We start from the raw sequence: 16,205 nt of genomic DNA on the forward strand, positions 1-16,205 counted from the left end.
ACGACACGTATGGAATCACCCATTAGGACCTCCTTGCCTAAAGCACAAAATGTTAAAATAATGGAATTCCACGTGTTCAGGGAGGAATGAAACTTCATTTCACATGACAATGACGAGAAAATCAAAATATTTCTAGTGAGTGATGTCATCAGTTCCCTCATATGCATACCGACCGAGACATGCATATAACTGTTTTGTGAAGTGAAGCAAAACTTTAAAATGTTATAACTTTCTTATTCTACATACGATTTTGATGAAATTTTCAGTGTTATGCTTGTTGAATTTTTCTCTTTTTATTCAAATCAAGTTTTTGTTTGGGTGGACTTGTCCTTTGAGGGGTGCAATATCATATTATGGAAATTACGTGTTTAGGGTGCTTTTCGAGACCCCATGGTCACTCATGGTATCCACTTCTCAATGGAAGTGCCCCGTGGGAAATAGTTTAACTTGTAATGGGGACACTTGAAGTGTTCTTGGAAGAGATCTTCAGTTTGAAAAACCACCCCAAGATACACTTAATGGTTTTTTTTTGACGTCTCTGCCTTGTTAAACTTGTTGAAGAGTAGGTGAAGAGAAGACACAACATTTCTTCTGGAAGCGATCTTTGCACATTGTTGGGCGCTACTCTATACATTGTACAGTACATGCATGTAGAATGTCTATGCTGTGGTTTCAAATTTTGCCTGAAAAAATGTCACCACACAGAGCATTCTCCTAGCAACAAGACTGCTCTAGGTGAAGTGGTTTTGAAAACCACTTTCATGTAATCAGATATGAGCACTAGCAATGCAATCTTACAAACTGGTTTTTTAAACCAGTTTCCAAATTAGTTTTATGATTGTAATGACAATAGGGTCTTAGTGTAGGGAATCTCATGCACATTGCTTATGTAGGCCTACAGATCATGACTTGTTGCAATTTTTAACTGATAGAGTGTGATACAGGGTTACCTCTATGTACACGCACTGCCTAGCTTAGCACTAATATGTGCAAAATATAGCAGCCAACCATCTGCAACTGTCAAGTCTGACATCATTGTTGCCCATGGCAACAGCATTAATATTCAGTCTCAGACTGGCTCTCTTGCATGCTGTGTTATTTATTGAGGGCCCAGTCGGCTGGTGATATCCCCTTTGTATTTTGCTCTACATTTTTGTTCCTATCTCCTCTTTATTATTAAAGGTCACATTTCAATAACCTGCAAAATTGTTTAATGAGAAATATTTTCGGGCTCTTGAGCTGACGGATTTGTAACATTGTAAAGTAGAAAATTACTTTGGGGAAACGAATTGAAAGAATGTTCTTTGATGCAAAAATTCTTTACTGTGCAGTGGCATATCAAGGCGCTCAGGGCACATGCTATCATTGCATCCTTATATGATACCCGAGTGAGCACAGAAATTTTGTCTGTACATTGTACATGTTTGTTTTGACTTGTGAGATAATTCAAGAGACTTTTTGCTTTTTTCTCTCTCTCTCTCTCTCTCTCAGGCTCTGCTTCTCATTCCCCCCTCTCTTGCCTTTTGTTTTCACTCATTGGAAGTGGGGCCTGATATGAGGCATGTCCCACCTTTCCCCAAGATTTTCCTCTGATCCTCTGGTTATAAATACATGTACATAGGTGGTTTCAGACCGCCTCGAAGGTCGTCAGTTCCAGGTATTCTCTGATCGGGAAATTTACCCCGATCAGAAAATACCAGGTATTTTGGTAATGTGAAAGCAAACTACGTGTAATTTCCCTGAAAGAAAATACCCGCTAAATAGCAGGTACTTGGCGAAATTACAAGAACTTTCATGGGGATTAAGGTCGCAGGTATTTTGGCAATGTGAAAGCAAATTACGGGAACTTTTAGCCCAGCGTGTCGTTGGGCGCGGCGGCGTGGGTGGCTGCTGGGCTAGTGATTTTGAATCTCACGCCTTGCCTGCTTATCAGACCATACTGCGCATGCTCGCAACTTCGGGAACTTTTCCCGTAGGGTATGTTTCAGGGCGATGTGAATGCAGGAATAATTAATGCGTATTTTTTAGCCTAAAAAAGTTCTCGCAATTTAACGGGGATTCTTGTGATCGAGGCGGTTTGAAACCACCTTAAGTGACACAATTTTTACTCTCAACCTTTACTCAATTGATAAGTTTTCAGATTCATTATTCTATGTCCTGATTAATGTGCACAGTTTAATGTCAACATTTTAATGGAAGATGCTTTATTATATGTGAACTGCTTTCATTGCCCTCCTGGAGTCTCATAGATTGTTGAAGATTTGTGAATGTGTTCTAGATTCCCTTTTTATTTGCCTGGCTTTATCTATTATTCTTTTCATTGGCAGTTTTTGCATGTCCATCTCTCCCTCTCTCTCCTCCCTGTCTCTCTTTCTCTTTCTTTCTCACCTGGTACTCTATCCCTGACTTCTGTGTCTCTCTCTCTGTCTCTCCCTCCTCTCATCTCTGTCCTAGTTTTCCTATCTCCCTATCGCCAGACTCTGCCGAGTGCTTCAGCCGATTTTAAGAAGCTGAGGAAAACAGAAATCATTTACTGTGTCCCTTGTCCGTAAAGTGCTAGCCGGTTTAGAATGCAGGTGGTAGACTGGTGTTAATTTAGTTGAATTCTAATCAGTTCAAATTGAGCCTGGTATGCAGAAACAAGCCGTGTGGACGTCATTAGCAAGAAGGAGAGACAGAGCGAGAGCTGGACGGCAGTGCATCAGGCTATTGATGCAGTCTCGGATTGCTTTGCTTGCATAACCTTAACTTTCAGATGCATATTGCATGTGTATGAGTGTTAAATATATCTTTGATGATGTGATGGTTTCCATCAGGTACATGTAGGAGTTGCTGGAGTGGATTGGTGAAGGGATCGCATCTCTTGTGGGTGTAGCATCATTGCTCAAGCGGAATATTTGACAGCGGATTTCTTGGAAGTATGCTCCGTTCATCATGCGTACATGTATCATATCAAAAGCATCTTGTACTGTTGCAGAGATTTACTGATGCCTGACTCTTGGAATATTTATTAATGACTTTGAATCACATGACAATCACAACTATATAAATATTTTTTTCTTGTTGCATCTTGAATAATGTTCTTCTCTTCATCATGCATGTGGAAATGAATCTTGTTTTGTCATTAATGAGAAAAAAAGGAATTACACGTAGCTTCACTCTGGAAAATTTGTTATTCACATTGGTCTCTCATCAGATGGAAGGACAGGAATCACAGTATTGCTTGTTCTATTAAAATTACTGTACTTCAAAACGTAATACAGTAGTATTCCATTATCCAAAATCTCTGTTTTTGTTTACTGTTTAGTGCCTCTAATGACAAGTTTGTGTCTTGTGCACCAGCTGCTCTAGAGATCTAGACCTGCTTTCAACATCTCTCGGAAAGCCATGCTCTGTTTGATGATACATGTACATGTCTCCAAATTGTACATGTACAGTAGATAGTAGCTTTTAACAGCTCGTTGACATGAATATCAGCATACTGTAGAAATTGATAATTGAATGATAATGTGTGATTCTTTGTATCACATCACGTAATAAGGTCTCCATTCCAGTCGCTGTCTGCTAACCTGATTAGCCTAGGAGGAGACACTTGTGCATTGTGGCTCCTGCTTGAATTCATGCTTAATCATCCACCCCTGACTCGCAGACCCCGCGGTCCTAGCTGATGAGTTCTTACCGAGGACGCTGACGTCATTGAGACCGTCGTTGCGACTGTCATTGAGTGTGTCATTGTGCGTAGATACATGTAGAGGGTAGGAGTGGTGCTATGCCAGTGTGTCCTTTTCTTGATGACCACCCAGATCTCTTTCTCTTACTCATCTTGTTCCTGGGAACGTTGTACGCTCTTTGCTACCTGCTCTCCTACCTCATCCTCTTCCTCATAGAGCGCAACAGTAAGTGAGATACATGTACATGTTCATCTGATGGATTTTGAAGGGGGTTACTCCCAAAACCGATTGTTGAATGTACAAATGTACATTTATGTATTATAAGCTATGTTGTGGATTTGCATATGGGTGTGTATTTGTATGTCTGCTCTATGTACTGTATGTGTACTGTCCATCGCTACATAAAATGATATACACTGTACGTCATCACATATGAGCAAAGGATTTTAAATGAAGGGAAAGGACATTGTGTGAAAAGCCAAATTTCTTTTGAAAAAAAAATGGCCTTACTAATTAAAACTATAATTTTGTGATAGATTTTGACACAATCAGAAAATTGCATTTCACCCATATTTCTTCCCCTTTTCATCTCATCCTCTTTCTTTGCTGTATAACTTGTTTTTAAGGGGGGGGGGGGTACGGGACAAGTGCCCCCAAGGTCCACCCCCATCTATGCACCAGAAGTACATGGCTATACATTTACAAATACATTGTAGCCCTATGGGCATTCATGTAGGATTATATTTCTTATCATCTTACATCTTTGTTTTTATTACAGGCCTATATGTATCTACATGGGGTGTATATTATTCTGAAAACTACAATTTGTATAATTTTCATATCTCACAGATTACACATTTGTCTCAATGTACATTGAGGCATATAGATCTATTAAATATGTTGCTTGTACAGTGTGCTTTACCTCATTGACCTTTAATCAGTTATATTGGCGTAATTAAATTCTTGTACCTCTATAAGCCAGGGCCCCCGTCTTACAAAGAGTTACGATTGATCCAATCAATCATAACTCTATGGGAATCCATCAGTGCCATAATTTTTTCTACAGGAAATTTGCAAAATGTCCTTTGTAAACAAAGAACACAACAAATTGTCAAGAAATCAGTGAATTCATGGATAATACATTCATGTCTAGAAAATCTTTTGAACAAACGTCCAATATAAATGTTGACTTTTCTGGCTTTCCATTGTTGCGATTGATCGGATCAATCGCAACTCTTTGTAAGAGGACCCCAGAATAAACATGTGTCCTGAAGTGAGGTGACTCTAATGTTTAAACAATTTAATCTCATAGACCATTAATGGGATTATTGGCATAATAAATTCTCCACAGTATGGTTTAGTCTCATTTTTACAGACTGTATTCATAAAATGTATTATTTTTCACTGGCAGCATAGTGAATACTAAATCACATTGGGCATTTTTATACACTGAATGTCCTTGTTTTTGGCCTTGGTTAGTTTTGTGTCTTTTCCATTGTTTTCTATTTTGCTGTCATAAAGTAAATGCCCCACAGAAGTGTTACCTTTGGTGATTTCAGACAAAATTTTATGTACTGTAGGCCTACTATTTGTGATAATTGTAATGGTGTTACATTTTTTTTATTTTGAACATGTACATGCACCTCATTTGTTTTCGTGAGAATGTTTCATTTACTGCACAATATAAACAGATTATTTTTTGTGTGCTGTTTATGGATACAAAACAAACAAGACTCAGCAGGAGGATACTATCTGGTGGGTGTTTCATAAAGCTGTTCGTAATGTTACGAACGGCTTTACGCACAACTGGAACCTGTTCTTAGGTCATAAATCAATTACATATAGGGATATCGCATAGCACAAGAAAGGATCACCAGTCGTGCGTAAAGTCATTCGTATCTTACGAACAGCTTTATGAAACACCCACCAGGTCTGGAGATGTCAATTGCTGGAACAAGAAGAACAGAATATTGTTTTTCATATTTTGCATGTTTGTGGGATTGGGATGGATTGGGTTCAAGTTTGAAAGTCGAAATATAATCTAAACTCTGTAGGTTGCCAGTAATAACCAATAATAATATATCTGTACCTGCTTTTTGTCCCGTTGTTCTAGGCGCTACTCCGTTGTAAAAGCGAAAATTACTATCATAGATTATTTTTCATTGTCCAAGGCACTGATGAGACTGAAAAAAAAACCCACACCAATAAAAAAAGAAGTAAAACTTAAAGAAGACTAACGATTGGAACTGTATTTACCAAGAGGGGGGCATATTGAAAAGGTCCACACACACTCAACGCACCTATAGAAAATATACACGCAGTCATGCACACACACAGTAGACATACAGTACAAGCATCAATGCACACATGAGCATTCATCGTGGGATACCGTTGAGGTATTTTATTGAGCGTTGGTTGGTTGCTCCATGTTAGCATTCTCGGGAATATACCACACTCTCCGCACTGTGAGTGAATACATTAGATTCTACAGGCTGATATAGAGCCTTACCCATCTCTGAGCTGCTGAAAGGGAGTGGCATTGCATTGGTAATGATAATACATTATTGGCCCCTGCGTAGCATCTCTCACATACAGGGCCTTTTGAAAACGGACATCTCTGCGATCTCATCTCAGTTTTTACCTTCTCTTTTGGCGGAGCAGACACAAGATCTTGTTTTTAACAGGTAGGAGAAAACAGAATCATCAAAGTTAAAGATCTGAGCTGGGGATTTATTGGTATCGTTTTTTTTTGAGAGAGAGATATGCCAAATACTTCAAGGCATTCTTCATGATGCTAAATATTTTGGATGAGTATAAGTTTTCTTGGAATCAAGTAGTATGAATAATTTTTATGATATACATGTACTGTATTCCTCTATTGTACAGACTTATTGAGTGATGCTTTCTTTTACAGGTATAGAGTTATTTTGATTGATTATTGGTATGCAAGAAAGAATCTATTCTCTTCTTTGCCTGGGTCAGTTCATTCTCTCAAGCAATCCTGTTGTATTCCACGACAGCTTCCATTTCATTGTGGTTGGAGATAACCACAACCTTGATACCTTAAGGCAGAATATACATGTTCATGTACACAGTAATGAGCTTTACAAATTGAGGCCTAGATAATTATTTCATCTGACTTTTTTTCTAAGTGTTCAAGAAACTCAAACATGATATATATATATTTTTTGAATGTATATTTGCATTCAGACATGGAAATTTATCTAAGAGTATGTTCCTGTTTGAACTGCTTACAAGAGGCAATGAATCTACATCTAAACATTAAATTCCCTAATCAGATTTTCAAATGCAGATCTTGAAAGAAATGAGCTTGGGAGGAGTTATTCTATTTGCATCTAAAGTTTGAATATACATGTACAACAAGAAAAAAAAAGGATAATGGTCTGTTAATTACAGTAGCACTTGATGCTAACTAAAGGCTACATGATATATGCATTTTGATCCCACCGCTGCCACCAGTTGTAACATTCCCAAAATCACTCTTTTCCAGTCTGCTGATCCTGTGAATCAGGCTATAAATGAATATTTTTTTTTGCAAAATAATGTACTGTCACCTGGTTTGTGTGTTATTTTCAAAGTACAGTACAGTAATTATGTGCAATATATCAGATTTTTTATCACTCAGCTTAACTCCCACTCATCATATAAATTGTCATAATGTAGTACATGTAGGTAGAGTGGCTCATGTATTGAAGAATGATTCGGTGAATCAGGTTACAATGTATTTTAGGAAAGACAGGAGCAGTAGCGATGAAAGACATAGAATATGTCATCCAAGCAAATAATCTTTGTTGAGAATATTTGTATGTGTCATGTTTGGCTCCATGGAAACATGCTTTTGTATGTGACAGTGTGAGGCATTACAAGAAACATGATCGTTAATAATTTCCTAGTCTGAAATTCTCATGGTTCCTTCTGTAGAGTTTTTTGCCGACATCTGGGGGGGCGTTTCATGAAAGGACTTGTCGGACGTTTTATCCGACAAGTCCCATTTTATCCGACAGTTACCATAGGAACAGTGTCTCTCAGCCAATCAAAATCATGGAAAGATGTCAGATCTGACAACTTGTCGGATGAAAATATTGATGAAACGCTCCCCAGACCTACATGTACATGTACATGTATGGATGATCTGTTAACATTCATTATATGAAAGTCTTTAAAGGTGAGGTCCACCCGAGAAAAATGTTGATTTGAATAAAAAGAGAAAAATCAAACTAGAATAATGCTGAAAAAATTTCATCAAAATCGGATGTAAAATAAGAAAGTTCTTACATTTTAAAGTTTTGCCTTTTTTTGCAAAACAGTGATATGCACAATTCAGTGACATGCAAATGAGACAGTTGATAATAATAATATAATAATATAGGATATTTATATTGCGCACATATCCACCTTGTTAGGTGCTCAAGGCGCTCCTATATTACCCGGCTAAGCTAGTTGATGATCTCCTTCACTCACTATTTCTTTTGTTTTTATTATGTGAATTATAAAATATTTCCTTTTTACATATATTGACAATACGGACCAACTTGACTGAACCATATACATGTACATGTAATATTAAATAATGCTAATTCCACATGCTCAGGGAGTTATTAATGGTTGTTTCACTTGACAATGAGGAGAAAATTTGAATATTTCATGTAATAAAATACAAAAGAAATAGTGAGTGGATGACATCATCAGTCTCATTTGCATACCGTCCAGGATATCATTATAACTGTTTTGTGAAATTAAGCAAAACTTTAAAATGTAACTTTCTTATTTTACATCCAATTTTGATGAAACTTTCAGTGCTTTGCTTGTTGGATTTTTCTCTTTTTATTTAAATCAACTTTTTGTTGGGGTGGACTTGTCCTTGAAAGAAAACTTCCATAACTCAGTTTACATGTAGATGCATTCATTTTTCTCTGATAGAGAGGAAATACCTTATACAGGAAATTCTGTTTAGTGTGTGTGAAGAGCCAGGAAGGAAATATTTAAAAGTGCATGTTACTTTATAAATATACCAAACAAACATTGTTTCCGTAGCAACACGAAGCAGAGAGGGAAATTTGATATTTGAATGGAAATTATGTGGAATACCAGACAGTTTTTTCTGCATGGTCATGCATGGTTTGAAGTAACAGTCAGTTTTCAATAAGAAAAAAAGGTGAAATGCAAAATTTAAAATGGCTGGGGTGATTTTGCCCCAGACATGCAAAAAAAAACCCTGGAAACAAAAAAAATGGTGCACAAGAAATTCATTGCAATGTTAAATGATGCAGATTTAGACAGTAAGTTGTAAAAAGTAGCCCCGAAAAAAAGAAAATATTATTTTTGCCTTCTTGCATGTAAAGTTGAATTCAGAGGAAGAAAATTTTAAGTTTCCCTTTCATTTTGATTCCATGTGTAGCTGTTTATAATACATTGAACTGTTGAGAAAAAGATGACTAACATGATAACTACAGTGTACATTGGATTGGATTGCCTGATTTATTGATTATCAACAGTTTTGATTGCGAATGTTTGGATATATTATGATAAATTGTATGTCATTAGCAATTATCATAATTTGGCACCCTGTGAGTGCCTGTATTCATGGAAATTGTAATTATTATTTTTTATCTAGCTTATTTATTAATATTCTGACCTAACTTTCACTCAAGCTCTACAAACAGATGAGGTATCTGTTCTCAAGACCCTGAACACTTGTACTTTGTTATTCTCTTGCTTGGGTAACACCTCATCCAGTTCTTTATTTATTTTTTAGTGATATTGAGAGAAAATCTGAAGATCAGCAGAGACTTTGTTTCAAGGAGTAAAGTGACACTTGATATTGGAAAAAGTAAAGCTGCTCGCTCGTATCCTTGCTTTTTTGGCCAAGAATGCTCATTGCTCACAAAGGCCTATGTCTCTGTATGTTCATGTTCTTGCACTTTCTCATGTAGTTTTGCCCTCTATTTTGTGGGGGGGAAAGGGAGGGAGGAGGCTGATAGTCAAATAATATTTCATGTATTGGTCTTTTTATGAGAAATTTAGAGGAAAGATTATTTGTTTTGAAAGGGGTAAATACATGTACAATACACATAAATTTTGTTGATTTTAAGTGCTGCCCATATAATACCCAATTTCCCTATTTTTGTTTATTTTTTGGGGGTGGACAAAGGATGCCTTTGATAACAAAAATCAGTAAAATGCAAAGTTTAAAAATTTAGATGCTTTTCTCTTTTTTTATCAAGGGGGGGGGGGATACATACAATACATGTAACTTCCCTCTCCTCCTCGGCTCCCCGCCCAGGAAGCATATGGCCATGGTGCTCAATAAGCATGTCTTTATTAGAAAACAGCAATATCACTGATCTGTCGTTGTCAGTTCTCAATCTATCGCACTTGCCTCAGGATTATTAGGATTGATGAGAGTTCATGCTTGCCAATTGGAAGGATATTGGATTGTGAGAAGTCGAGATTCCGATCTCAATGAGGGGGCTATTTTTACTTTTAATAATTGTTATGCTGTTTTTGATGTCAATATGATGACATCAATGTGGATCCCTTCTTATTTTTGTCTATTTTCATATCAGTTGATTGTTTTTTATGGGCTGTTGTACATATGTGAGAGTTTCATGCAGACTTTGACTGAGTATTGAAGTTGGAGCAGGAGAATCACTTGTTAAAAACAAAAAAAGAAGAAAATAGGAAGGTGCATCATCGACTATCTCATTTGAATGTTGCTGAGTTTTACATACATGTATTACTGTTTGGTGAAAAATAAAGAAACTTTAAAATGTCATAACTGTCTTATTTTACGTCTGAATTTGATGAAATTTTCAGCGTTATGCTAGTTTGATTTTTCTGTCTTTATTCAAATCAATAGTTTTCTTGGGTGGACTTGACCTTTAAATCATGCATGTATTTACACTGTACTGTATGTATTACAGTGTAGGGAATTCAAATTTTTGTCACTGAGGTCTATTTGCCAATGTTGATCTTATGACACAGTGTCAGTCAAGAGTTATGAGTGTTTAATACATGTACTGTATCAAAAGTTAATGATTAACTTTGGAGCTACATGTATGCACATCTCTGGATAGATTCCAGACTAAGCATTCACAGACTTCCATGTAAATAATGATTGAGATAAAATTGATTTGATAGGGTGCATTTCTTGTCATTTGTTCTTGTTTTTTTTTATTGGAAAATATCTTAATTATGCTCACTTGAGCAAACCTCTTACCACTTTGCTGATTTTATGACTAAAAAGAAATAAGAAAAGTCATGTACAGTGTACTCAAGAATGATTTTTATAATCAAGACATAAATGTACATTAATTTAAATACAGTTTAATAGCATTTAATATGGTTAAGCTGTTCAAATAACTTATATTCTGACAAGGGTCCTTCATGAAAGCCTCAATAGGCCCAATGATCTACCTAACTGATAAAATTTTGAAGGAAATCATTATCATATATTGACAAACAATTTACTTCTACATGTACCAGTTTTACGATACAAAAATAAACTGTAGTTTACAAGAACATGCACATCCCAAGAGAGTAATGCTCCAAATTGCCTGTTGGATATCACTCTGCAATGAGTGTATACGATGTCTGCGTGGCAGGCAAGAGCATGTGACATTTTGCATACATGTATAACGATGCAGTGAGTCACACCCAACGAATATCTAATCAGGTGCGAGATGGAAACCATGTTCAAAGGCCACTCAGCTAGCGAGAGCTAGCTCCGGGCAGGCGAGATAGCAAATTTATTAAGGTCAAGGTGTATTTGCTTCCAACGGTCTGACTGAGATAGCGGTGTGTAGGATATGTGTGGGATTAGGAGAGGCTTATACACTGTACATGTCCATGTACATAGTCGGGCATGCCAACTTTGAAAAGAAATTTTTCATTTTAATGCATGTGCAATTGACATGTTCATGTACATGTATACCAGTAGTAATGATACTGTAGGTTACTTGTACCTTGTTTTTTTGTAGACTTGTCGATCTGGGATTTACTATTAGTATTATCTTTATTGACTTTGTTTGTTCAGATATCTACATCTTGTCAAGCCATTAGTGTTGCTTAGTTGTATTTGTGGTGTTAAAATGTTATGGCTTGTGGGGACTGTCTAAAATGCTAATCAATAAGTCTCAAATATATATATTAGGCCTATTGCTGTCATAATACAGGATCCAAGAATTCTTCCAGGAAAAACCCAGTGTGTCACTTTGTTAGGGGAACGTTTCATGAAAGGACTAATACCTATCCGAAAGTAATCAAAGCAACAGTCAGTTCATGTGTTCTCAGTGTATCAATTCAAGAATATTGTTTTAATAATAAATCTAAAAATTTTCGGACAAAGAATGCTGATGAAATACTCTCTCCAGGAGTGTCCATTCTGCAACCACCTTGACCTTATTCACATGATATAGATATCAGTGTTAGATGATGCACAGCATTTGTATAGCACAATTATCTGTCAAAGACATTCAAAGGCGCATTGGAGGAGCCAGCCAATCTTGGTCGCCTAGAACGGTGCGCACACAGAACTGTGACCCGTAGGTCTCTCCCCCAATAACTGGTTGGGGAATGTAAGTGGACCTCTACACCAGGGTTTCCCTCTACTCTTATTCGAATAGTGCAGTGGGTTCTGAACGTGCAAAGGTGGTGATTCCCCTCTACACTGGGCCTCCATTTAACGTCCTATCCAAGGAACGGAGTGTTTTCCACTGTAACATAGCCTGCATCTATGAAACGGAGGAAAGACATTTACACACAACGCACTGGCTTCAGTCATCCGCCTGGGGTGGACTTGAACCCACGATCTTTGGTTCGACGGGCAGACGCTTTACCGACTGAGCCAACTTTGCTCTAGAGTAGGATAGAGTAGATCCTTTATGCTTTATCATCAATGTTCATTGTTCATCATTTTCCATTTATGATTGCAGGAAAGGCTAGACTAAGAGATCATCATGACGGAGCGGGGGGAGATCAAAATCCTGGAAACAGCTGAGGACATCCAGGAGCGTCGAGAACAGGTCTTGAACCGATACGAGATCTTCAAAGAGCTTGCCAAGGAGAGGAGACAGAAGCTTGAAGAGGCAAGACAGTTCCAGTTCTTCAAACGAGATGCTGATGAACTTGAAACATGGATTCTGGAGAAACTTCAGACAGCCTCGGACGAGAGCTACAAGGATCCAGTCAATCTTCAGGTATGAAACGCTTCTTGATTTCTCCCTCACCCTGTTAAATCTTGAAATACCAAAGTTACCAATCAGCATTAAATTTATTGAAATTACACACATACATGTAAACTCAACAGAGCTGTGATTTTTTTTTTTTTTGGGGGGGGCAAGTTTTCATGAATTCATGTTGGCTTTATGCTAAATCCAATATTGGGCACATGATTATATTAGCAAGGGAAAGCCATTATCCAATATAATACTGAAAAATGCTGGGAAATTTGGAGCATTCTAAATCTATTTCTATAACCAATGTTACTCTAAAAATGTGTTGGGACAACATATTTTATTGATAATTTCTCAAATGTAATGTAAAAGAATATACATTCCTAATCCTAAGTAAGACTACAATGAAGAAATGATGTAGAAGAAATTAGATTTTCAGTTATGCAAATGTTTATTAACATAATTGTTTCTTGAAGCATGATTTGTGTTTCTTGTAATTGTTCCTAATTCACTAATATTCTAGTTTTGTTTCATATATACACTGTTTGTTAGTTTTCTGAATTTTTCCTAACCTGATTATATCTTCCTTATATTTATTCATTCATTCCCATGTTACTGCCCTCCTTTAAATCAGGATTATACCCAAATACGAAATCTAAAGGTAGGAGAGAAATAGAAAAAAGATGACCTTCCGAAAAAAAGAAAAATCCCCTTTCCCGTCCTGTGCTATGACCCAATCTGTTGCCAATTTGTTGCCAATTTGCCAGGCATGCCTTGCTTGACAGATGGACGCGATTTGTGCTGTTCATTGCGTGCGTATCCTGCAACATCAATTTGCAATTTGTCATCAAACCTTTGATTTCACATTTCTTGTCATGACTGAAATCAATGTGTCTGATTGTTTTGTCTTTAATTCAGTGTTTCTATTTTATTCGTACATGTGTACCTTTCAAGTTTTGAGCAGACATTTTTTCCATGTACACGTCGAGTCCAAAGTTGTCATTCTCATTATTTTTTTTCATAGTTTCAATTTTGAAAGACAATTCTGAGACATGTCTTCGTACTTTTGTCTATTCGTCCCAGCAGTCTTTGAATGATATTATGAATACTCCTTTGTGTATCATACCCCTTTTTTATGAGATTATCAAATTTGCATGCTTGTCAAGCATGATACTCAATTCTCTATTTGTTGGTCACACGTAAAAGGGTCCTGAACCATAAAAAATGGCACTCATTGCTTTTATCCAGTGCCACCATCAAAGTACAACTTGTCAGAGACCTTTCTTTTTTGTTTGCATATTTTACTCCACCTTTAATAGCTGATACCTCGCTTTCTAAAACTATTTTTTGGCAAAATCACCTGCAAAATTGATAATTTTGGATTTCAATTTAAATTTTTATTCATTTTCTTGTGATATTTCTTGTATTTTATTTTATTTTTGTATATTTTCATTTCAAATTACAAGGTCTCGCAGGTAAGGAAAAGAAAAGGCATGCTAAAACAATGCATCTATCAGTTACTCCTAAATGTGGACTGAATAAAAAAATTGGTTTGAAATAAAAACATCTGGGCAACATCATCTTCAGATTTCTGACACTAGAAGTTCTTGCATGTTGTTCAGAAGGGTTTTAAATTATTCAAAGTGTCTTGTTTAGATTTGAGAGGACCTACCCTTTACCATGCACATGTCACACAAAGATTTGCAACTGATTTCCAAGACAAAATCATGATTTACATATATATATTATTTATTGACCACAATATACAATTAATTGCTTACCTTTGCTGGAGCCTTACTTTATTGTACAGGTATTTTAGAGAAATCTTGATCAATGGTTTTAATAGATAAAATATTCTCTTTGAAAAATTTATTTAATATGGTCATTCATTATCATGGTACCTTTGTTGAAGTGAAGGTAAAAAAAAATATTTGAAATCCTAATGAATATCAATCAACTCTTTGTTTATTGAGAAGCAGGTTTCAGTATGATGAAGATGGAAAAAAATTGAAGTATGAATGAGGAAAACTTCATGTGTCGAAGAAGAAAAATTTGTAAATGTTTTAAAATGGACAGATAGGTATTGAAATTATTTTCAAAAGCAAACTTAGGCATAAAGACAATCATTGTAGTTGTAATGTATGTGTAGAAATTGTATAGAGTTATAATAATGTAAAACCAGAAAATGTATGCATGTCAGTGTGAGCAATAACTTTTTTCTTTTTTATGAACTACATTAAACATTTCATCCTGCAAATAAGTGGGAGTTTCTTTTAAATATATATATACCAGGCAGCTCACTGAAATGCATTTTACACATTCTTTCAGAGTTATTTGCCTTGTATTGTCAATTTTGTTTTCTCTATAAGTATGTCTATTCAGAATATAAAAATGACAAATTTGATGAATCTGTGATAGACATGATATTTTCCACTAAATTGTATGAAAAGCTTGCTTTTAAAGTGGACAAAGATCCTAATGAAGCAGTTCACAAACCTTTAAATCATGACCCTAATAAGACAAACCACATATTTTCTCGGCCTAGTAATTTTAGATCATTTATTTTCTGGTTTTACTTGACTTGAATGATATGAGGCATGGCCTGATGTATATAAGTATGTTGAGGTAGTTAAGTACATGTATGTTCAAATTGTCTTGACTGGTTCATGACTACGTGTAGATGTGAGAACATATGTGTTATTGTGTGAATGAATGAATGTCAAGTTGTGTCAATTATGAAACTAAACTGAAGTTGCATGATGATACATTTTTACAAAGAGCTTGCAACTGTGATTCTATAAAACAATTTTCTTTTCACTAAGAATATTCTGATTTTTTAGGGGGACTTTTTTCATGATTCAAATGATTTGGGGGTTTAACTTTCGATGATAAAATAGTAAGAGTAAGGATGCAGGTCTCTTTTTCTGGGGGAGGGGGCAAGGTCACTTTTCTTTCGGGCACTTTTCTATTAAAATAAAAAAGGGCATACAAATATCTTTCCAATGAGATAATGCAGTCAATTATAAAAGGCAATATCCTTCGATTGACTTTTGACTCTGATAGAGGGATGCCACAATTATTTCTAACTAGCTTCTTTTAAATTACGTGTATGGTAGTTTGACTCTGGTTAAAGATGAGAAATAAAGAAATGGCACTTATTATTTTCTTAAAATTCCAAATCAAATGACACATTGTACATTACCAGGTAATATCAATAGATAAATATACGTCCATGTTTTTTTAATTAGTATGCTGAAATACATAGGCTGTTGCTTACTTTAGGTTTGAAGGCAGCGGACTTAATAGGCATATGAATATATGTTAACTTACTGCCTCATAT

At 36.0% G+C, this 16,205-nt stretch overlaps 1 protein-coding gene across 11 annotated transcripts in view; it reads left to right on the top strand.

Moving 5' to 3' along the window:
* The window catches only part of LOC121428441 (spectrin alpha chain, non-erythrocytic 1-like), a 69,762-nt gene that overhangs the window by 11,791 nt on the left and 41,766 nt on the right, over positions 1–16,205 (top strand). For 6 of the 11 annotated variants that reach the window (XM_041625048.1, XM_041625044.1, XM_041625049.1 and 3 more), the window contains exons 1-2: positions 6,088–6,355; positions 12,626–12,889. In XM_041625048.1, coding sequence (XP_041480982.1) covers positions 12,650–12,889 — 240 coding nt within the window. In that variant the 5' untranslated portion in view covers positions 6,088–6,355; positions 12,626–12,649. Of the gene's footprint in view, positions 1–3,652; positions 3,897–6,087; positions 6,356–12,625; positions 12,890–16,205 lie in introns of those variants that run through there. The other 5 variants (XM_041625053.1, XM_041625055.1, XM_041625045.1 and 2 more) reach the window with 3 other exon arrangements.

Source organism: Lytechinus variegatus, chromosome 15 (assembly GCF_018143015.1).
Source record: "Lytechinus variegatus isolate NC3 chromosome 15, Lvar_3.0, whole genome shotgun sequence".
NCBI classification, from domain to species: Eukaryota; Metazoa; Echinodermata; class Echinoidea; order Temnopleuroida; family Toxopneustidae; genus Lytechinus; species Lytechinus variegatus.